This window comes from Pseudorasbora parva, chromosome 7 (assembly GCF_024679245.1).
Source record: "Pseudorasbora parva isolate DD20220531a chromosome 7, ASM2467924v1, whole genome shotgun sequence".
Lineage (NCBI taxonomy): Eukaryota > Metazoa > Chordata > Actinopteri > Cypriniformes > Gobionidae > Pseudorasbora > Pseudorasbora parva.
In genome coordinates this window covers 13,849,200-13,873,397 of record NC_090178.1, presented here as the reverse complement: position 1 = coordinate 13,873,397, position 24,198 = coordinate 13,849,200, and the positions used below count along the sequence as shown (strand labels likewise).

The 24,198-nt window shown below is 39.2% G+C and overlaps 2 protein-coding genes across 3 annotated transcripts in view; one reads left to right on the top strand and one right to left on the bottom strand.

Moving 5' to 3' along the window:
* Positions 1-25: 25 nt before the first annotated feature.
* On the top strand, positions 26-16,916 carry bnipl (BCL2 interacting protein like). 2 transcript variants are annotated; one of them, XM_067448236.1, is made up of 10 exons: positions 26-298; positions 6,919-6,999; positions 7,077-7,147; positions 7,340-7,591; positions 7,746-7,937; positions 8,009-8,111; positions 8,228-8,359; positions 13,551-13,637; positions 13,758-13,856; positions 15,912-16,916. In XM_067448236.1, exons 1-10 carry the CDS (start codon positions 255-257, stop codon positions 15,934-15,936), a joined length of 1,086 nt encoding a protein of 361 aa, XP_067304337.1. In that variant the 5' UTR covers positions 26-254; the 3' UTR covers positions 15,937-16,916. The 2 variants fall into 2 exon arrangements, with proteins under 2 accessions (XP_067304337.1, XP_067304338.1); XM_067448237.1 differs by lacking the exon at positions 26-298 and adding an exon at positions 1,815-2,416 and having other exon boundaries at positions 15,912-16,915.
* The window catches only part of cdc42se1 (CDC42 small effector 1), a 28,514-nt gene continuing 17,360 nt past the window's right edge, over positions 13,045-24,198 (bottom strand). The window contains exon 7 of the mRNA XM_067448238.1: positions 13,045-13,420. The gene's annotated coding sequence lies outside the window, so the exon portion shown is untranslated. The remainder of the gene's footprint in view (positions 13,421-24,198) is intronic.

Sequence of the window (24,198 nt, the reverse complement as noted above, 5' to 3'; positions counted from 1 at the left end):
CCTTCCCAGCCTTCCCTGTGGGGGAGCAGAAGTGCTCAAAGCAGCTGAACCAATGGGAGACAAGACCATTCAGTCAGCAGAAGTCAGAAATGTTGAAAAACCTGTACTGACAGTCTGGGTGAGTTCCCTAACACAAGACACAAGATACAGTCACTGAAACTGGCTGCCATTGTGGCGAAGCTGAAGAACCACCTCAGGTCATGGTCATCAACTGAGTTCACTGAATGCATTTCTAATCTTTAAAGACTTCAGACATGGGGACTTACTCAGACCAGAAGGAAGGATCCCTGCAAAATGGGTAAGTCAAAATTGTTGTTGAATCTGTTAATAAATACCGAAGTAACATTGATAAAGTAATGCATTTGTACATAATATATTTTAATTTTCAGAGGTTTCAGTTATATGGTCAAACAGGTTATAAAATCAAAACAAGTACCAGAGGTGGTCATAAGCACATGTATAATCCAGTGACGAATTTATGACTTGTTGGTTGTTCTGTTGCGCTGTGAAATGGGACACGAAAGAAATCCTTGTACAACTTTGGTATCTGTTTATTTAGAAAGAGGATTTTAGAAAAAGGAAGTTGCAGTTGAACTGATTTCCGGCACTTTTGCCAAACTTCTTGACTAATATTTAAGACCAAACAACCACACAAAGAGATCACCTCTCATATCCTGTCATCTGACAGATCATCAGATTTTCTGCCATTTACATTAGACACAATAACAAGTGTATCGCTGCAGCTATGAGTTACAAATAAAAATGGAAATGGAAAAACTTCAACAACAAAAAAAAACTTAGTTTGATTTCCACAAGCACCACTTAAAGAACTCTTTAATGTCATTTTTAGAGTGTAAAATTGAGACGATAGGAAAGCTTTCATGCAATAATGCTACTGTGATTCACGGAATAGGTCTTTTGACTGGTTAATTTCCACATCGAATTCCATGTTCATGTCCGGACAAGAAGAGAATGCATGAACCTTGGTGTCATAACCCTCAGTGTTTGTATGACATGACTAAATCTAATAATGCCTGTATCCTTAATACAGTTAGTTACAGAATGAGAGACAGAACCATCTTAGAAGCTGGGGCAAAGGTTTTCACAACAGGTGATTACTTTACTGCATTTTGTAAGAGTTACATCAAGAACAGTTGCTGAAACAGTAGGCTATACACTGTCATGCTTCACACTGGAGGCATGTCTTCCACAGTTGCCATACATTGTCCTAATGTATAATCTCTGAGCAATCTTGCTGGACGATAGTGTATGTACAAAGGTTAAAGGTTTGATAAGCGACAGCAATATCATCAAGATCTGAATGAATTTGGTGTTACTGGCTACACATCAGAAACAGGTTTAGTAATGACGGCAGAAGCTCTTATGTTGCTGACAACAGGAGCACACCGGTTCATTACCTGTCTGGAATCAGCTGAAAACAAGATTTTCTGGTCATTTGTGCCACGTGTAATTATCATGTGTTTTGACGTCAAGACATACGCTTGAGGTAAAAACAGAAATAAGTTTTATATTTCAGTTTATATTTGACATGTTACTGCTATTTTCAGTATAGTATTTGGATAGTATGTAGTAATCGAAAAAACGAGTGTGTATTATATATATATATATATATATATATATATATATATATATATTTTTTTTTTTTTATATATACACTTGTGTATATTACTTTCCAATACAAGGATTTCCATGGATATCTCGAAATAACACTGTATTATTTATTCTAAATTATTTTTATTTTAAATATTGAAAAATCTAGCATTAAGTTCAGTAGATAAAGACTTGATACTACAAGGTGGTTTAAAAAGAAAAACAGCCACAAGCTCCTAACTAGGAAAAAAAATAAAAAGAGGACTATTTGGATGACTTTTGTTACTTTAAAAACAACAACTAGGCTGACAGCATAATAAACAAATGGCAACAACAGGTAAAGTTTTATCCCAAGCCACAAGCTTTTAATTGGATTTGATTTAGTCCTATTTATTTATGAGCAAAAACTATTGTTGTCGGGTTTTGTTTTTGTTTGTTTTTTACCTATTGGACTATGATAGTCAGAGATCTAAAATTTCCACAGGAATGATGCCTTGGTCTGACACATTGTTGTTGTGGGCGGGGCGTTTATACAGGTGCGGAGGCTGCGTCATCATGTGTGACGCGCGCTGATTGGCTGAATTCTGTGTCTTGCATGAAGGTGCTTGCTTTAGTGAGGGAGAGAATCGCCCTTGTCGTTGCAGGGGAAAGATAATACATAGCGAAGTTTTACATCAGTATCCTATAATACGTCCCTTTACCTATAGAGAACTTGTAATGTTCTCAGGCAGAACAAGGTTGTTGTTGTTGTTGTTTTAAATGAAGAAGCGATTTGTTTTTGACACGCATCTACGTTGTTGAAAAGGTGAGTTTAGCATGTTTACATTGTCATTATTTACATATGTCTATCGCTGATGGGCGTTAGCGAGGTTTTAAGAGTAGGCTACAGCCCTGTTACTACGGGCTGTATTCTTTATCACGATTTAAAGTTAACTTACAATTTTAAATCTATCGGTCTGTCTAAAAAATGTGTCTGGACAATTTCCTCACCAATTCTGCTCTTAGGATTAAATAAAAAAAAAACACCCCCAAGGAGTTCCAAACTTGTAAGAATGTCATTATTTTGCTGAACACGAACACGAAATAATATATTTGAAAAAGTAACCAAATGGTAATGGGCCCCATGCATGGACTTCCATAGTTTTTTCTTTCTCCATACTATGGACGTCAGTGGTACCCGTCAACTGTTTGATTTCCCATATTCCTCAAAATATATTCTTTTGTGTTCGACTGAAGAATGAAATTCTTACGGGTTTGGAACAACTTGAGGGTGAGTAAATTATGACAACATTTTTGAATGAACTATCTCTTTAAAGTGCTTGATTGTCCATTTTAACTAAATAAGTCTCGGATGTATGTGAACTTTAAGCTCAAAATACGGTATTTTAAATACCCCACAGCTATTATTATTTTTATAGCATGTTAAAATTGTCACTTTTTTAAGGATGAGCAAAAACGTGCCGTTTTTATGTGTCCTTTTAAATGCAAACGAGCTTCTGCTCATGGGGCAGAGCTTGAAGAACTCCAGTCAGCAGCTCTGATAACCTCATGCAGACAGGCAATGAAACTGTTCAGCCTTTTTATATTCAAAGTAAGTGGTAGAATGATGGAGAGACTCAAGAAGAAGTGACAACATGTAGAATGCAACAAGATTGTCCTGAATGGTTGGTTGATGAATTTATGTAGCTGACGTGGAATCCATTATCAAGTCATTGATTATCCTATTCTGTCATGATAATCTCACCCCTTTGTTGTGTGTTCCCAGGGCAGGGTTTATGTAAATTTCAGGGTTATTGATGTCACTAACCTGGGAGGAATCTTGTGTAGCCCCCATCAGCCATTTGTTGTAGTCCTTAAAAAGCAATTTCTTTAAAAGAAAATGTGACCCCGTCTGTGAAACCCCGGCTAAAGTCGCAAAAGTGCCATAGCCATAAAAATTACGAAAATAGGTAATTTGTGTTTATTGCTGTAGGCTAAATGATAAATTATACCAAGGGATTTGAGATACAATACTCATAACATTATAAATACTGAAATGAGTGATTTTATTGACACCACTTTATACTTTTGCACCAAAAAACCCCAGATGCGGGCTCCCTAAACGTAGATTTTAATCATCTCAGGGGGTTTTCATCACAACAAGACCAGCTGATTTGAATGTTATTCGGTTCAGTAACTTCTTTTTTACCATTAGGAAGAGAAAGACATTAATATCAATCGGCACAAGTGGCAATCAGGTCATCGCGACTTAAGCAGGGTTCAGATGTCTGTGGAGATATCTTCGTGTCATCGCCAATATTTTATTATTTTCTTCTTTGTTTTGCAGCTCAACATTGTGCCAATAATAACCATCTTAATTTAAAGTCATATTAGGCCTGCTATGTGTCTATATAAAACATGTTGTGGATGGTGGTGCGTCAGATTAATGCAGTGTTCCCAACCGGGGTGCGTGGGGTGCCACGTAAAAGGTTTCAGTACGCACTTGCACTGGGTTCATCTCACATCTGATCACGCATCTTTAATATGGGTTGTAACTTGAAAATAATGCATTATGTATGTTTCTGTCAATGGATACACGTGCTGGCTCCTCTGTGATACATTACAACAGCGATAATAATAAAAGAAGTGGGCAAAACGGTCTTTCAGTAAACTTTGTTCAATGCATGTGAGTGCTGCCGTATCTTCGAATATGAATACGGGTGTAGAGCCAGAAGACGCGATTGAGAACTCACGTGCGATTGCGATGTGAGAAGATTTGTCTCAGTGCGGTCATCCGAAAGCGCGCACATGCACGTCTCCCAGCGCGCAACTATTGAGTTCTCTTTCAAGTCTTGCGCTTGAACGGACAAACTCAAGAAGTAGCCGATGTCAACATGTCCATCTTGATGAGTATCCAAGCAGACATAGTCTGAATATGCCTAAGTGAACATACAGTCGAGAAAGCGATACCCCTGTGTCTTAAAGGAGCAGTAGCCTTTACTGCTGTCTGTTTAATGTCAAAGAAGATACGGAATCACTCACTGCTCTTGATTGAATAGCTTTTGTAAGTTTAATAAGGATTAATTTTTAATTTAAACAGTTAAATATGCAGTCATTTTTTATTTGATTACTTTATTCAATTTATTTACCTAAAAACAAATGTTAGACCTACATGAAATCTTTGCTCAATGGTAATTATTTGTGCTGCTGCTTGTATTTAAGTTATTTGTTCTTATTTTATTTGATTTTATTTGACAGTAGTCCTTTTTTCCATGAACATAGCAAATACCGAACCATACAGAAACCGTGAACCTAAAACCGTGATACAAACCGAATCCTGAGCAATCTGTACCGTTACACCTCTAGTGTGTAGTGTAACGTCTAGCGTAACGTATGCGAGGCGATGCCACAAAATTTTGAACATTTTCAAAGGGCGCCATGACTGAAAAAAGGTTGGGAAACACTGGATTAATGAATTAAGTTATCTAGGCTATTTGGCATGGCAGCACTTAAACGCGAGCGGGAACAGAAAATAGCTGATTGCTTAAACAGCTTTCCGATATTAATATCAGTGGAATTACCCCAAATAATGATATAACCGGGTTTTTTGAAGAAAGTGCAGGTTTGGAACAACATGAAGATAAATAAATAATGACAGAATTATCATTTTTGGGTGAACTATCCCTCTTTTTTTTTTTTTTAACTCCAGTACTGTAGTTAATGTTACATAGTAGCCCAGTAAAATAATTTAAGTTAGAGATTTTCTACTGAAATGTAATATATTAATTAATTTATATATTAATGACTTTTTCCATGGATATTTAATTTTATTAATAAATTTATACAAATAATTTCAATTAATTGACTTGGTAATTGTTGCTACAATCAAGCTCTTGTACCCCCAATTCGTTTGAATGTTTTTGTGCTTTTTGGACATACGCATCATAATAGATAGGCTTGTTTTACAAACCTTTAAGAATTTTCCCATAAATGTATCATATCACTGAAAATGGGAGAATCTCAGCTTTAATGTGATATATGGCTCATATTCAGGATAATTATGCATCAAATGTGTTGCAGTTTTAAAAATAAGCTTGTGTTTACATTGTAATTTCTCAAAAACATGATTTTCTGAGCCCGAAATTCAGCAAATCTTTAACATAGCCATACTCAGTTAATATTAGAGATATCAAGGTTATATTTTAACTGAATGTTCTTTACATTATGTAGGATGATTTTATGTATAAAACAGTGAATCACAAAAAAATGACTTTAGGAGGGTTTTCACAGACAGGGTCACAAATAGTTCCCTTTGCATTGAACTTTGAGCATCATAACTTTGCTAATGTTGTTTCTGCTCAAACAGCAAAATTAAAGAATCTGCAAACTACCGCTGACTGGGTAATTACCGGTAGTTCACTAATGAGGGCAGGTGTGATGGTTCACACTGATATAAATTGTACGTTTTTGCATTTGTTGTTTGCCTGATGAAGACCCTTTAGGTCGAAACGTTGTTTCTTTTTAAATAAATCTTTGGGAGCAGCAGTGGCAGTATGCAGATTCTTGTTGACTTTGAGTTTTATTCTTCATTTAATCTAGCACCTGCAAAAAGTTTGTTGGATGTGCGCACAATTCTTTGAACAAACAGCAACATTAAACAATAAATAAAGTTTAAAAAGTGAAATAATAATCAACCACCCCTTTAAAACAGATGCGTTTCATTGACAATAATCATATGTCAGTGTAAGTCAAAGATATAGGACAAAAAGAGTGCAGATTTGATTGTTCCAACAAAACAATACGATATTATTATTATTATTATTATATTATTAATAATATGCTGGATGTTGTTAAAAGGCAACGTTTTTTGCATTGAGTAGCAAAGCAGCAGCGAAATCTAAATATATTGATTTAAAAATTATTATAAAAATTATAAAAATATTTTTAAACTATATAGCTTCAGAAATTTATATAAGCTATATTTTTAAATAAAGAGAATTGGAAGAGACACATTTGATGTTGAATTTTTTTGTTTTCATGATATTATTTCATGAGGTGCAAATAGATGTATTTATAAAACTTCAACGATTAAATCAGTCTCTGTCATTCACTGCAGGAATTCAGTTAGACAAATTTCCAAGTGGCTGCATATGGAAAACTTTCTTGTGCTGACGTGTTCTGTAATTAAAGCAAACAAACTTGGAATTTTAACTTGACAAAATGAGGAGTAAGTTGCTTAGAATTGAATGGTTAATACATAATAAAATTGTAACGAATGGAAAAAGAAGCCCCGGTGTCTTCCTTTACATTTTCAATTTATTCATGCAGGCATTTGGAAAGTGGCAAGACATCGGCCTTCATCCCCGACATGGAGCTCAGGGAGGAATGGCAGGATGAGGAGTTTCCCAGGTAATCTGCACAGGTTCATGTACTTTATCTATGTTCATCTTGAGTGCAAATGGGATTAAATAATACAATCTTTGTAGGCCCCTTCCTGAGGACACACACAGTCCTGACGAGGAGCACGAAAGCCCTGGAGCTGAGGGAAACAGGCCTGGTAACTTAATTTCTCTATTTAGTTACTAAACTAAATATATGTATCTTATATCATTTGGTCTTGTATTTATACACACTACTGTTCAAAAGTTTGCGTAGCACTGTGAAAACGTTTGCACAGTACTTTGTATATATAGTATTTGCCATTGTAATGCTGACTGCTCTTTTTGCTCTTTTTCTTTCCTTCCACTAGTCCCACCGACCAGCCTGGCCCTGACAGGTAATACTGTGCGGAAGAAGCGGCTAGTGGCACCGGCGCTTAGTTTAACACTGGACAAAACCTCTATGGACCGGAGCATGAAATCAGACGAGTTTGACGCTTCCGCCCTTTCACCATCTGCTGATGATGACCTAGAGATGGACATTAACCTAGAGGCCTTAGAGACCCCCTCAGACAGCGAGTCTTGCAACTTCCCAGATAGCATGCACGACTTGGAGTGGGAAGGTATTCCGTTATTTTGATGCTCATTAGGGTTGTGTTGTTTACTTTTTAAACAAGATTAGTTTTTTTACTTTTTGTTTGGGATCACATGCTAAAGTATGGGACAGGGCAATCTTCAGAGAGCACTGGTTTACCATTAGTACTGTGGTCATTGCAGATGATCTTCCTAGGATGGGTAAAGCAGCGATCAGAAAAGCCAGTTTACTAGAGCACGCAGAGATGGGGCACTTAGACTTGGATCAGGTGGACGGCAATGGGCGGCGATGGAGACGATTCCATATTGGCGGCCAAGACTACCAAGTCAACATGAGCGTTCTGGAGCCGTATCTCCAAGTTCTCTCCCACGGAGGTGAGCTTTTGTGGTATAAGATGAACATTATTTAATGAATAATTCTGAACTAAATCAACCTACTTTTATAGGGTATTATGGGGACGGATCAACAGCCATCATCATGTTTACCGCCTGCTATCTACCAGAAAATACAACAGAACACTATGAGTATGTGATGGACAATCTATTCAGGTAAAACCTGATGATTTGGTGTGAATTCTCTGTATTCTCCTTAAGCAATCATCATTTTTTGAAACGTAAATGTTTATTCTGGGAAAATGCCCATGTAATGATTTATCTGGCTTTAGGTACATTATTGGCACGCTGGACTTGATGGTGTCTGAGAATTACATATTGGTGTATCTGTGTGGAATGGCCCCTCGCAATAAGATGCCTGGCATTAAGTGGCTGCGGCAGTGCTACATGTCCATTGACAGAAGGTGAGCCATACTAGTAGTTACTATGATTTATCATCGTTTAACAATTTTACGCTTAAAGGGATAGTTTACCCAAAAATTAAAATCAGCCCATGATCTACTCACCCTCAAGTCATCCTAGGTGTATATTACATTCTTCTTTCAGACAAATGCAATAAGAGTTACATATAAAAAGTTCTGGCTAATCCAAGCTTTATAAATGCAATAATTGTTGCTCTGTTTTTGATTTTTGAAGTCTATAAAAGTGCATCTGTCTGTCATCTCCACATGGCTTTGGGGGGTTAATATAGGCCTTCAGAAGTGTATCAATGCATTTCTGTAAGAAAAATATCCATATTTAAAACTTTATAAAGTAAAGTTCTAGCCGATCACGTTCAGTGAAAAAGTGTTGAAAGTGCCTCTCACAATTCAAAATACTTATGCTACGTCTGACCAGTGTAACTGGTAGCATAAACATTTTAAACTGCAGAGGGACTTTCACATCTTTTTCGATAAATTTAATACGGAAGGCGATCGGCCGAAACTTTACTTTATAAAGTTTTAAATATGGATATTTTTCTTACACAAACACTTCGATTCACTTCAGAAGTGTGGAGCAGTTATTTGATGGACAGATGCGCTTTTATGGACTTCAAAAACAGAGCAACAATTGCCATTATAAAGCTTGGATTAGCCAGGACTTTTTTAATATAACTCAGATTTTATTCGTCTGAAAAAAGAATGTCATATACACCTAGAATGACTTGAGGGTAAGTAAATCATGGGCTAATTTAAATTTTTTGGGTGAACTATCCCTTTAAAGAGTCCTGACCTTAGCCCGATAAAACACCTTTGGGATGAATTAGAGCAGAGCAAGCCAGGCCTTCTCATCCAACATCAGTGCCTGACCTAAAAAATGTGCTTCTAGAAGAATGGTCAAAAATTCCCATAAATACAACTCCATGGCCACCTCCATATTAAACCTTACAGATTAAGAATAGGGTGACATTAAAGTTCATGTGCATGTAAAGGCAAACGTCGCAAATTTTTTGGCAATATAGTGTGCAAAAGCTTCCTGTCCCTCCATTAACAGCTAAGCAACTACTATGGCACTTCAAAAAGTTCTTAATTAGATTGTAAAACTAATCCATATGAATTTAGACTCAATCGCTTTATTTGATGAACAGACTGAATTGAGGCTTTTATTCACAAATTCATCAATGCACACGAGTTATGAAAAAGAGAAGTTCAAGCATCTTTGTGTGACATGTGAGAACCAGTGAAGTTCGCGTCACAAGCACGTTTGAGCTTCCTCAAGAACCACTGAGATTTGTTTTCACACATCAAGTCGGTTCGGTTGAACTTCTGTTTATGTTTGCTGATCAAAGAATATATGTGAATAGAAGCCTACCTTCAATCTGTTCATCATATTAAGTGATAGTCTCATAAAAGAGGGACTTGATTTTATGCATCTAGTTACCATTTCTGTTAGTGATATTATTGGTTTATACTATTTTATAGCCCTGTGGCTAAAAAAAAAGACTGGTGAAGAACATTAGTGCATACAGACAAGGCTTAAGCTAGTCCCAGACTATAATGCATGTTTGATTTGGTTTAATTTAAAGCAACTGACACATCTCAAAATATGTCAATGCCATTGGTTTGCCTCAAAATGCACACCAGTAATGTGTTTTTCTAAGGCATGTTTCTAAAAGCTACTTAAATGCCCTAACTGAACTAAGGCCTAAATGTGGCCCTGTCCAAGCCCTGTCTGTGAAACTTGGCCTAAAATTTTGATAATGATTACGAAATCAAACCTTTTTTTTCTGATCAAGATATTCATTTTTATTTAATATAGGTTTTAAAGACTCAATGGACTGTTTGATGAGTGAATTGTTCTTTTTTTATGTTGACATAAGATCTGAAACAGGAAGTTGTGACAGGACAGATAGTCAGGAGACTTTAGTTTGAGAGACAGCCTGGAAAAGTGACTTGATATTGCTAACTGGTGGCAGGTGGTATTGAGGGAGGGCACATAAAGATCATTTTATTGGACACAAATATGTATACTCCCTTGAACAGATGATAATCGATATTTTTGGTTTGTTTTCCCAGAAGAGAGAATTTTTTTTAAGTGGGTTATTATACACATTAATATCACTGAAATCTTTGGTAACATTATTCATGTTTTATACATTCACAAAAATATTAAACAGCACAATTGTTTTCAACATTAATTTGATGTTTCTCTAGCACCAAATCAGCATATTATAATGATTTCTGAAGAATCGTGTGACACTGAAGACTAAAAAAACTGTTATTTTAAATTGTAATAATATATAACAATATTCCTGTATTTTCCTGTATTTTTAAAAGCCACTACTGAAACTACAGTGTAAATTTCCATCAGTTCCAGAAGAGGGCGTCTGTGTCTTAGCGCTGACTGTGATGGCCTTCCTTTAGTTTAGTTCCTGTTGAACATGAGATCCTACCTCTGCTCTCATTTTCTTAATGCCCCTCATATGAAATATGATAGGAATGCTGTGGACTCGTACACACAGGGCCATGTTATCAGAGTTCTTCCAGACATTCCCAAGATAACCTTTGACCTGTTCTCAGCTGTCATGTTTTTTCTTGTTGTTTCTATATTTAGACATTTTTAGATTGCACACGTCATTGAGGATTAGTTTCTTAAGGTTTATAACGTGTCGGCTCTCCGAGGCCAGTGTGGCTATTCTCAATGGACGTCACACAAATGTTATTTTTAAAAAATCACTGTGTACTTTAATCACCCAGTCATTATCCCAAAATAAACTCGCCAGGGTGATTAGGATCAGGTCAAGATCCTAAAAGGCTTTGTTTTGTGATTATTGACAAGTCGGAAAAATACCATATTAAATTCATGTTTAAGTTCTCTATATTTTATCATAACCATTTCATAGTTGTATCCAAGGTGAGGGTCATTCTAATAAATGTTTTATCATGTGCTCTGGTAATTCACGGTCGTTTCTATGACTTATCATGTGAGATCAATTTGGGAAATGAGGAAATAAGGAGTGTGGGATGCTCTTGAAAGCCCGATTTGTCATTCCTACTGGCTCCATTGCTTCATCGCATGAAGTTTCCTCTGAGATCACTCACGCTGCTGACTGTACAGACAGCAACAGAAAATAACATAAATAAACACAGTCGAACATGACTCACAGAATCAATGAGGAAAACAACTGATAGAAGTCCATGTAAATACCACTGAATCTAAAGGGAAACCCCTGAGATACCGTTCTGGGATTTTAACTACCCTATTTACAGTTTCAGGTCAAACACTGACCTTTTCATGAAGACATACAGTGGGGTATAACATTCTGAGGCATCTGACAATCAAATTCTAATTGAAATTAGTATTTTTTATTTAAAGCAAAAAATATGTATCAATAAGGTCAAGATGTACAAAAAGTCAGATATTCTTGCTTCCACTGAAGCATAAAATGCACCTTGGATTGAAGGGCCAACCAAATATTTACAAAAGTATAAAATACTTCGTCAATTTTCACTTAAATACTTTCTTTATATATTCATAATAAAATATAAAAAAATAATGCATTTAAATTTAGAAACTGTATTTAGTTGTGAGTAATTAGAGCTGTAATTTTGAGCTAAATTTGAGCTCAGCATCTTTGGACATCTTGTGGTCTTCACCTCACAGCCGGAGGGAAAGAATCTGGATAGGACTCTGGCAGAAGTCATGTTCATGGGTGCGGTTATTAACGTTACTGTATTATGAAACATAGCAGGACCGAATGTTGTGGAGCTGAGCACGGCTCGTGAGCAACGGGACGTTTATTATGACGAGACTCGCGAGGCGCTATTTCCCCTTTTCCGGTCATGAGTATGAGGTAACGAAGCTCTGCTCATCATATTAGATACATTTAAGTGTGTTTAAAATGATGTTATGCCATTACTCTGTGTGTTCGGTCAGTGGCTGCTGTGACACTTTTTCACACTGCTAAGAGTAAAGTGCTTCTGCCAAATAAAACCGGAAACCTAACCGAGGGTAACGCAGATATGACGCAATTGACAGGCGACTCCCTCAGATGTCCCGGTTCCTTGGTTAAAATAGCAATTCTCTCACAATTTACAAATAGTTGGAAACATTTGGGGTATTGTAAGAACTTAACTGAACAAAATGTATACCACTGGCCTAGTGGTTTCTGGATATTTTACTGCAAAAATACTACAGAAGGCACCTTTAAATAGTAGAATTAATTTCATTTAAATTTTCATTTTCATGCTGCTGTCCGTAACTTTTGTTGTGTTCAAGATTTACAAAAATTATATAATGAGAATGTACAACATGAATCCATTTTCTAAACCGTGTTTTTGTCTTACCCTGAATCATTATGGTACATTTATAATAAGTGTTTATATTGGGACTATTTCAGGCCAGACTGGTAGGTACCGCTGCGGAGGAGCACAGTCCCTGCGTGATCCGCCATAGACATAAACAGAGAGAAGTAGCTCCGGCTGCAATCTTCTTCCGCAAGACGCATGCAGTTCTGTTTATTAACTGCTAGAGCGCAAAAAGTTACGGACTGCAGCTTTAATAAAGACCCCCCTGTGGTGAGAATCAAGTTTTTAGTGTTGTTTATGTCTATGTAGCAGTTACATTTAAGCTATTTTAAAGCATGAAGAGGAATTCAAGGAACAAAACATTTAAATATGTAGTTTTTTGTGATCAAAGATGAGTTATAAAACATAAATGATCAAAGATGAGTGATAAAACAGTCTGACAGTCTATTATGTAGATCAGAATAAAGTCTTTGAGCCTCACAAGCCCTAACACTTAAATAACGTGTATGAAACAAAACAAGTGAAACTGGTTATATCTGTGGGTGATTTTTGGGCTAGGAAACCAGTGGAATAACAAATTGTCGAGTCCAAGTTTCTGCCTGCCTGTGTCCCATGATTCAACGCCCTGCCTCTCATGGTTTCACACGGGTCCGGGTGGTGTTGGTGCTAGCTCCGGTCAGTGACTGCTCCCTGGTGTCGTCATGTTCTGCATGAATCCAGGGAATTTCACCAGCTGCTCTAGTGCGAGAACCAAAGCAGATATTGGAAACAAAATAGTTTTATGTGGTAATAACAAAGTATTTTTCTTTGCTTTTCTGATTAAGGTTTTAAATATATTTTCTTCCATTTCTTTTCTTTTCCTCTGCAGGTTAAGGAAAGACTTGAAAGGGCTTTTCGTGGTTCACCCGGCCTGGTACGTTAGAGCACTAATCACCGTCATCAAACCATTCATCAGGTGAGCATGGGTGATCATTTGTTCAGCAAGCAGAGATGTCATAAATCTTTATTAGATGTTCCATATTAATATATAAAACACACTCATTCTGACTCTGAGCCGTTTTCCTTTCTCTTGCAGTGATAAATTTAGCAGGAAGATGCGCTTCATCCACAGCTTGCAGGAACTGGCAGAGTTTGTTCCTGTGGACCAGCTGCAAATCCCAGACTGCATCAGAGAGTGAGTGTCCACATCAAACCACATTAGTACACTGCTATTATTTGACAGCTGAATACAAATATATATAAATAAATTTGATAACACTTTACAGTAAGGTTTCATTTGTTAACCATGCATTAGTTAACATGAGGTAACAATGAACAATACTTTTACCTCAATCATTAATGGCATTAACTAATGTTAACAAATATATTTGATTTAATAATGCACTGTGAACAACATGATCAAACAATAAACAACTATATTTTATATTAAAAAATATACTAAAAAGGATCAGTAAATGCTATATTTCCCATTGTTATTTAATGCTTTAAATAATGTTAACAAGTAAATAATGTTCTTGTAAAGTGTTGCCACCATTTTTAAATATTTTATACAATTATTATTTCAAAAAATTGATTTGCGGTTTTAAAAAAAAAAATATATATACATTTTTCAACTAAATTCCTGACCATATTCCTCCTTTGGTCTAGCCTGGATGCAAGCCGAACTAAGCCCCACCCACAACATTTGAGTTTGGGCAGTTAGGTCTGGACTTGATCCATAGAGGAGTAATTATGCCCGGACAGAAACTGTTCGGACTAATGAAATTGTTGTCAGGGGGCTTTAGACGATGACAGACAGATAATAAACAGTAACGTATTAATTTACGTCATGAAAGGCGCTTTGGATTGAATTTGTTCTAATCCTCAACAGAGAACTTGTTCGTATATACATTCACCTTCACTATTTCTCTCTAAAATGATTATGTTGGTAAGTAACTGTGTATCCTTAAATTCTTTTTTTACAAAACCGGCAAAGATCATGTATTCCAGCATTCGTGCAGACAGGGTTGCCAAGTGTTTACAACAAAACCCGCCAACTACTATCCCAAAACAATAGCTTCTTGGGGGGTTCTCCGGGGGAAAATGGCATGTGAGGGGTAAAATGTGTGTAATTTTGGCAAGGTTGCCTGCTAAAATGGGCATTCCTGGGTCTATATATCACATTGTAGTCGATTCAACCCGCGGAAATGGAAAACAACCCATGGAAAAAAAAGCAGACTTGGCAACACAGAGCAGTTGAGTTCTGTTGACATTTGACAACTAACATTATGCGTCGCTTCGTTGCTCTGATTGGTTGTAGGTCTGTCCAATTGATGTCTTTCCTGGATCAGTTGAAACACGCCCCATAATCACAGCCCAATGGAGCAGTTTCAGACTCAGATTCTGACTAGAATTGAGTATGACCACGTCAGGCTACCTTTGGTCAATCATATGTGTTCATTTCACTAACATATTTATTCATCAATTTAATGTAAATTATTTAGAGAGAAATTATTTATCTCTAAATAATTTACATTAAAATGATTAACAACAACAAAAAAAGAGAAAGGAGGAGGAAAAGGGTCATGAAATTTGACTCGAACAACACTTTCACCCCCCCCATTTAAAACAATACATAATTGATTTTATTGATAAATATATTAATAAAATTAACATTTATTGATCATTTTTAATGAATACATTTTATGTAATGATTACATTTAAATGTATTCATAAAATGTATTCATAAAATAAATATTTATTTATAGTTTAATGAAAACATTTTAGAAATAAATGTAATTATTTCATTTAAATGTAGGCTATTCATAAAATGTTTTGAAAATACCTACTAATTATGTTGATTAATACATTTTATGAATAAATGTAAATATTACATTTAAGTGTATTGATTCATTATAAAATGTTTTTATTAATATTATTTAATTATTGTTTTAAAATACATGAACAACAAAATTATTCTTTCCCTATCACATCTGATCATTTCTCTCTAAGTAATTTACATTAATAATATAATTAAATGTTTATTTTTTAAATACATTTTAACAATACATTTATTTATTGTATCAAATAAACTAAAAAATGGATACCAATTTTTAAGCCCCCAGTCACTTTTTCTCTCTAAATAATTTACATAAATCCATACACTTAATTCTTTATTTTAAAGTCTTTGTCTTAACTAAATAAAATATTATTTGTGAAAGTGATGGAAGTGATTTGTTTTGTTCTGTAGGTATGATGAGCAGATGAACAGGTGAAGGTGTCTGATGGAAGACAGCAGAGGTGTACATACTGTACAGACTTCACACAGCTGGCTGAGGTTAAAGGTCGAGCTTTAGGGGCAAATGCCCTGATGACAGAAAAACTGCTTCCCACCAGACAACTCTTTGATGAAATACACAAAGACAGTGTTGTCCTTCAGAGAGACACAGCTGTGTCAAGCCACAAGGTGGGTCAGGAGAGATCCGTGAACAACATGAAAGCCTGCTTTACGTCATTGCATTTAAACTGTTACACAAAAACAAACAAACGTGCTGTGTTTTCCCAGACTGTACAAAACGACACAATACACCCTTCGTAAAAGCTTTGAGATTTAAACGTCAAACGTTAAACGTACACAACCCTGCTAAATATTTTAATACAAATTATGACTTGTGGTGAGCATACCTAAATTAGGGTAAATATTCAATTAAAAAGGTTCTTCTATTTTAATATTTGCACTAAATGGTAACAGAATCTCATTACTATAAGCATGTTATCTGAAACTATTATTCACAAATGGTTTAAAATCTTCAAACTACTGTCTGTTTTTAATCTAAGTGACCAGGTTTAGTCTTTTTTGTAAAATGGTATTGAATTTGTCTTTATATGTTCTGTAAAATACACCGTACTTGAGCATTTAATTGTGAATGTTATCAGTGCACATGCAGCAATATTCAAACTTTAAATGCAAAATATTGCTGTTAGGAGTCCGGTTGTTCAGTTTATACTTGTTACATATATGATCGGATTTGGTTTTATTCTGGAATAAGGTAGGGAAATGTTCTCTAATATTCAGCTGCTGCTGCCTATAAAGTGGCCCATTGAATGTGCTTTCATTTAATACTCCTATGTGCAAATATTTATACAAGGCCACACTTGAACGACCTGAGTTTTCAAACAGCGCGCATATATACTACATGCATGTCTTTTCTATGATATTTAAGGAAATAAAGGGTTATATTAAAAACCTGCTGTGATTTACTTTTGTGATTCCCTATTAATTTTAATGAGGAAATAGTGGGAGGGGGATTTTTTTTGTTTTTCTTCTTTGAGAGTCACTATGGAAAAATGAATGCAGCTTTCAGGAAACCGGGACTGGCAGTGAGAGGAAGTGAGGTAGCTGAGAGGTGAAACGTTTTTCTTTATGCATTGAAGTCACAAACAGGAACGGAGAAAGTACTGGAAGGTTAAACAACAAGATTCCTGTTATAATGTCAATAATGTTTTATAGAGGGTTCAAGCTAATATTTCACTTCAATGAATGAACTACAGAAAGGTTTCAATTATTTTTTAGATCCATATATTGAATTGTTGCCACAAAAAATAATTGAAAAAAGCAATACATGTATTAAATGCATGGACTGTTAAAACATTTTTTTGAAGAAGTGTCCGTGACATCACCCGTAGTTTTCTGAAGAGCATTTTTGAAGACTAAAGTCAGCGGTCACCATCTTGGCAGCGCGTCACTCCCAGATAAAAGAAATGGGTATAGAGGCGTGATGTGGATGGAGCTGAGGTGCCTGTTGCTGAAACAACGCCCACCTAGCTCGATCATAGTGGTGATCCACCTGTCACTCAAGTGACCCTGCCCTTAATTACACAGAACTTTAAGGCTTAATATAATTTTAACAGGTATAAAAATGAATACAAAAACACCCTTCTCACAGTTGTCATAAAGGGCAAAATTATCTGTACAGACCAAAAATACTTTTATATCAGGCTTTAAACCTTTTTTCTCCTGTAAAGTTGGTCATTTTAACTTGGGGCTCAATCAGACTTTTTTTCTTTCAATTATAATAAATAAAATAAAATAAAAATGGTCAAATAATATAAAAATTGCAGCAACAACAACAAAAATATTTTAGTGTGATAACTGCAAATAAGCTTTTTAAAAACTAACTGCCTTGAAATGAGTCTGCTCTGCAACCTTGTGTATCAAACTTCCCAGGATATAGCCTATTTTTTATCTAAATAATCTGTGGTATCGATTTCAGTTATTTTGTATACTGTATCAATTCAATAAAATTGTAAAAAATAAATTCTGTCCCTCTGTTCAGGCTCGTTTTGTGAAGTGACATTAAAGAAATAGGGTTACGAGGCGGGTCCAGCGCTGTACAAAGTATCCGATATTGATGCATTTGTAACCAGTGGGGTTTTCAGTTTTAATGAATCTAAGACGATTTCCAACGTACATTTTATCAGTGGCCTGTTGCACAAAACTGGTTTCAGTTGCTACCCAGGTAAGCTGAAGATTAGTTTGAGCAAACTCTGGTTCCCTTTCGAGAGAGGTTCCTCGTATTACGTATGGGAAAAACTCCTTTTCTCGAGAATGTGAAGCAAAACTTTTAATAAAGGTATCTATGTAAAGCGCAGTGAGCTGCACGGCCATAGCCCAGCGCGAGGAGCGCTCTGATTGGCCGGGCTGCGGCAACTGCAGGAACCTATGGTGAGGCGGCTGAGAGGAACGAACCAATGGGGGGCGTTCCAGAAGCCCGCCGAAAAAGGTGCTTATATTTGCATACAGGAGGCTATATAAGACCCTAATTCGCCATAGGTGTCAGATTTTATCTCCTTCAGCGATACCTTCGCTGGTCTCCGGAAGAAGCACCGCCGTTGAAAAGGCACCAGCGGAACCTGCAGCTGAGGACGACGGACTCCCTCTCCGCCTTCTCTGCCGTTCCAGCTATGCCATCCGGCGTTATATATCCTTTAAACTGTGTCTATGTTGAGTGTTATATGTGTTTGTGTGTGTTGCCGCTGCAACGCCACTTCTAGAGCTTACAGGCTTGTTCTACTCGAGGACTCTCTCGTTCCGCCGGGTCGTTAAGCGCCGCGGAAAGACGGAGCTCTTCTCACTCTCCCTCTGCTCTCGTCCCGTCGCGCTGAATAGCGCCGCGGAAAGAGAGAATGTTAGAGGACATGAGCACACTCAAGCCGAAGCTCTCTTCACTCTGCCGCCGCCGCGGCTCTTCTTCCGCCGCTGCCACAGAGTTGTTCCCACTCTTCTCTCATTCCATCGCGCTACAGCCGCGGACAGAGAATACTAGAGTGAATAGGCGAACTCGAGCCGAAGCTCTCGTCACTATACCGTCGCGCTGAGGAGGCGCCGCGGACAGACGGAGTTTTTCCTCAGTCTTCCTCTTCTCTAGTTCAGTCGCGATATCGCCGCGGACAGAGAATACTAGAGTGAATAAACAAACTCGAGCCGAAGCTCTCGCCGTGCTAGAAGCGCCGCGGACAGAGTTTTACCTCACGCTTCCAATTCTCTCGTCCTGTCGCTCTATCGCCGCGGACAGAGAATACTAGAGTGAATAAACAAACTCGAGCCGAAGCTCTCGCCGTGCTAGAAGCGCCGCGGACAGAGTTTTACCTCACGCTTCCAATTTCTCTCGTCCTGTCGCTCTATCGCCGCGGACAGAGAATACTAGAGTGAATAAACTAACTCGAGCCGAAGCTCTCGCCGTGCTAGAAGCGCCGCGGACAGAGTTTTTCCTCACGCTTCCAATTCTCGTTCAGTCGCGCTGTCGCCGCGGACAGAGAATACTAGAGTGAATAAACAAACTCGAGCCGAAGCTCTCGCCGTGCTCATTCTACCGCCGCCGTGCTGAAGCGCTGCGGACAGAGAATACTAGAGTAAGTTAGACGAGCGAGCTCGGGCTGTTGGGTATGTCAAGAACAATGTTGCTGCAGCGCGCGCTTACTGCCAAGGAAGTTGTAATGGCTGCCTTGTCATGATAGCGCGCGCCCCTTCCACAGCGCGTTGCTGACTAGAGCGCGGCTTACGTCATAGCACGCGCTCACTGTCAGAGCATAAGGGCGTCGGAAAATGGCTGCCAAGCTAAGCCCTTTTTTCACTCTATCACTTCCAGTCCCCTTTATTCAGGCGGCTGGAAAGGTTTTTACACTGTAGACAAAGTGTCCACTACACAGTGTGCACCCCTACATAAGCACTGTTAATTCAGCCTCACAAAATCACAAATAAATCCCGCCGCGGCCGGATTACACCATATAAAGTCAACTAGCCTTATTGCAGTCAACTAGCCTGTGGTCAAACACGCTTGTCTGCATGCGCGCTTTCAGTCTAGACTAGAGCATAACGGCATTGTGGAATGGCTCACATACCACCCGCACTTCCTTACATTCTCCCAGTTCCCTTAAGTTAAGTGACTGGAGATGAAATATTGCAGTCAACTAGCCTGTGTTAAACACGCTCGTCTGCACACTAATGCTGTGTGCGTTTACCCCTGTGGATTTGCTCACTGGTTTGCACCGTGGGTGTTCTACGTAGGTTGTGCGCCACTGCACATTGTTTACACTACACACAAAAGAGCTTTCTATGTAGGAAATGTGCCCACTTTACAGTCTGCACTCCTGCACCCAAGCACTTTTCACAAAGTTCACTCTCGCACACACAATATAAATGTGAGGCGTGCGCCCACTGCAAAGCCTGCACCGCCAAAACTAACACTATCCCCACAGTGTTACAAGCAGTGTTACAGCACAAGCAACCCGGCTAACAGGCCCCTATTACTAAGCGGCCAGCCCCCGAATCTAATTCAACCCCTGGCTTTACGAGCCCAGGCCTGGCAGGCCATTCCTGGTATATAATATTGGGTGTTGAACATATAAAACGAGGTTCTCGCTACAGTTTTGCTCGCAGACCCCGCGATTCAAGCCGTGGTCGAGCCCTCTGTAAGAAGCAGTGTCAGTCACGTGCTTCTCGCTGAGGCATTGAGACTGTTAAAGGAGAGAGCGGCGAAAACAGTACACCCGACGCTAGCGAGTCAGGTTTTTACTGTCGCTAATTCCTCATGCCGAAAATGGGTGGCGGTCTCAGGCCCATTTTCCAGGCATCTGAACAAAGCACTTATGACACGCTCGTTTCAAGGTGCTGACGGTGAAACAAATCCTCGCGCACATTCGCCCCGGGGATTGGGTTTTCTCAATAGATCTGAAAAACGCATACTTCACGTTACGATAACCCCCCACCCCCACTACAGGCCATTCTTGAGATTCGCCTTCGAGGGGCAGGCTTATCAGTACAGTCATTGTCATAGACTCAAGACTTACGGCATAAGAACCACCACGTCTTGATAATGTACATAAAATCGCTAGGGCAGCCGAGATCAGACTCTGTTCACTGCATGGCTAAGCATCTCCTTTTATGGGCAGAGCACAATCTGAGCTCCCTAAGGGCGGCTTACGTGCCAGGTATTCTGAATCAGGGTCCGGACATGTTATCCAGAGGACCCATGTCCCCAGGGGGATGGTCCCTTTACCCGCAAACAATTCAGCTCGCACAGCACACGCTGCCCAATATTTTTTCTGCAAACGCAGGGATGCCCTGGCCCATGTTGGCCCAGACTCCCTCTATATGTTCCCTCCGATCGCGATCCAGCTGCAGCCTGTGCTTTTTAATAGCCCCACTTTGGAAGAACCGCACATGGTTCTCCATACTGTTTCAGCTGTCAGACACAGCCCCATGCCTATTCTGCCAATGAAAGGGAAGGTCTGGCATCCCAATCCCGAGCTGTGGGCCCTCCACGTATGGCCCATCAACGGTATCCGGGAACCTCTCTGACAAGTTATGAACACTATTTCGGAAGCTAGAGCCCCTGCTATCTGGCAGCTCTGCTTTGAAGTGGTCAGTGGTTTTCTAACCAATGTGCTACGCGAAACATCGACGCACACTCATGCGAACTGGCGGAACCGCTCGCTTTCTCCAAGAGCTAATGGATGCGGGTCGTCCCCCCTCCATACTCGGGGTGTGTGTCTCCGCCATAGCAGCTAGCCACGCTCCGATCGCGGCACATTCACTAGGGAAAAGTGATCTTATTGTGTGTTTTCTTAAAGGGGCCAGGAGATTCAGCCCGCTTTGCCCCTACCTCGGTCCCTATTTGGGACCTCGCCATGGTTTTGGAGGCCGTGAAGGGTTCCCCCTCCTAACCACTTCAGAACACGAGCTTGAAGCACATATCACTCAAAACCTTTTTCTGCTGGCTGTGGCCTCGGTTAACCGAGTGGGTGGCTTACCTGCACTCTCCGTGAGCCCTTCCTGTCTTGAGTTTGGGTCCAGCAACTTCAAGGTTGTGCTCAAACCGAGGCATGGTTTTATGCTGAAAGTGCTATCAACCCCTTCAGTATGCAGGTCTTTGCACTGCTTAACCCGCGTCTCAGAGAGAATGAGACGCAAACCTATTCTGCCCAGTCAGAGCATTGAGATTGTATCTAGAGCGCTCCGCCCCCTTCAGGCAGTCGGATCAGCTCTTCATTGCTTCGGTGGCCGCACTAAAGTTTGTGCTGTCATGAAACAGTCTCTCACACTGGATAGTGGATGCAGTCCCACTAGCATATAGGTCCAGGACCTAACCTGTCCTACAGGCATTTAAGCCCACTCCTCTAGAGGCATGGCCTCATCTTGGGCTTGGTCGTGTGACATTTCTTTGGAAGATATCTGTGCGGCGGCAGGCTGGGCCTCTCCGTCCACTTTTATCAGATTCTACAAGTTGGAGGTTCCAGCTCTACAAGCAGGGCTTCTCTCCATCTAGGCTCTATCTTGACCCTGGAAAACAGATTGCCTTACATTTTGGCCTGTACACATTAGTCCTTAAGCACTATTCTTTCATCATAAGATCCGACTATGTCCGATCAGCTGTTCAAACGAACCGACTCTTCCGGTTCTTCATTCCCCTTATAAGCCGCCTCTGTCGGTGTCTCGGGGGTTTATAACATGTGCTTTGGGTATACTGGGTCAGTCAGCACACACGGCGCTTTACATTGTGTTCCCATACGTAATACGAGGAACCTCTCTCGAAAGGGAACGTACTCGGTTACTTTCGTAACCTCGGTTCCCTGAGAGAGAGGAACGAGTATTACGTTCCGTGCCGTGTTTATGCTTCTCAGGTATCGCTTCAGTCGATCTTAAAACCTGACACCTATGGCGAATTAGGGTCTTATATAGCCTCCTGTATGCAAATATAAGCACCTTTTTCGGCGGGCTTCTGGAACGCCCCCCATTGGTTCGTTCCTCTCAGCCGCCTCACCATAGGTTCCTGCAGTTGCCGCAGCCCGGCCAATCAGAGCGCTCCTCGCGCTGGGCTATGGCCGTGCAGCTCACTGCGCTTTACATAGATACCTTTATTAAAAGTTTTGCTTCACATTCTCGAGAAAAGGAGTTTTTCCCATACGTAATACTCGTTCCTCTCTCTCAGGGAACCGAGGTTACGAAAGTAACCGAGTACGTTTTTCGGGCTCAAGAAGGTGGATTGTTTTTTATCAGGTTCATCACCATGGTAACTGACACTACACAGCTAATGCCTGGCTCACACTACAGGAGTTTTAGGCCGATTTATGCCAGATTTTCCCCTCCCGAGACTCTGAGAATTTTTTTCTTTTTTCCAGGACTCGATCGGTTCCGATGTTCGGCGCAGATTATCTGGTCATGTGAGGCGTTCACAGATCAAATCTTGTATTATTCATTACATCATGCATTGATATAGTCATATTCTTTCATCTGCCTCCTCAAACTTAAGTGTTTATTCCTGCCTGGTAAAAACATTTAATTTCATAGTAATTTTCAAAACGATCTCTCAATCTTCAGAAGAGAAGTGAATCAAACGGGCACTGTGATTGGCTGTTTGCCGCACGTGTCACACTTTCAGGTGGACGCGCTTCAGACTTAATCGCTAACTCTGGATAAAACCTGAGTTGACAGAGAATGTTTACCAAGCTTTGAGAAACGGTTGAACCTGATCTAAACCAGGTTGGATTTATCTGGATTTGTCAACTCTAAATCTACTCTGAAACTCAGAGTTTGTTCAGCTGTCTTCCTGCGACAGGCCTCTGGTTGTTGTCGACTTGTTTTTGTTTTGTTTATGTATTTCGGCTCCCATATCTATTGAATCCTTTTTTGTGTTTTATAAAGCAATGTTTTTCCCTGCATAAAACACAAAAAACGTTTTACCTCTTACCTGCTAGAATTAGTTTTCAGGCGGATGCAAAGATACTTAAGTGTCTAGAAATAAGCATGAAAAGTAAACATTTTAAAAATTTACAACAAAAAAACCTTTGCAATGTTCTCACATGTTTTACCCATCATCCGTTTGCATCCCTGCTGAATACTTTGAATGAGAAAATTTAGCAAGTGCAGTAGCTCATCAATAAAACATTGGCACAATCAGTCCATGACAGACGATTTTACTGTTTTTCAAGCCATTGTTAGAAAAGGAAATTAAACTGCAATGTGGCCTGTACTGGTG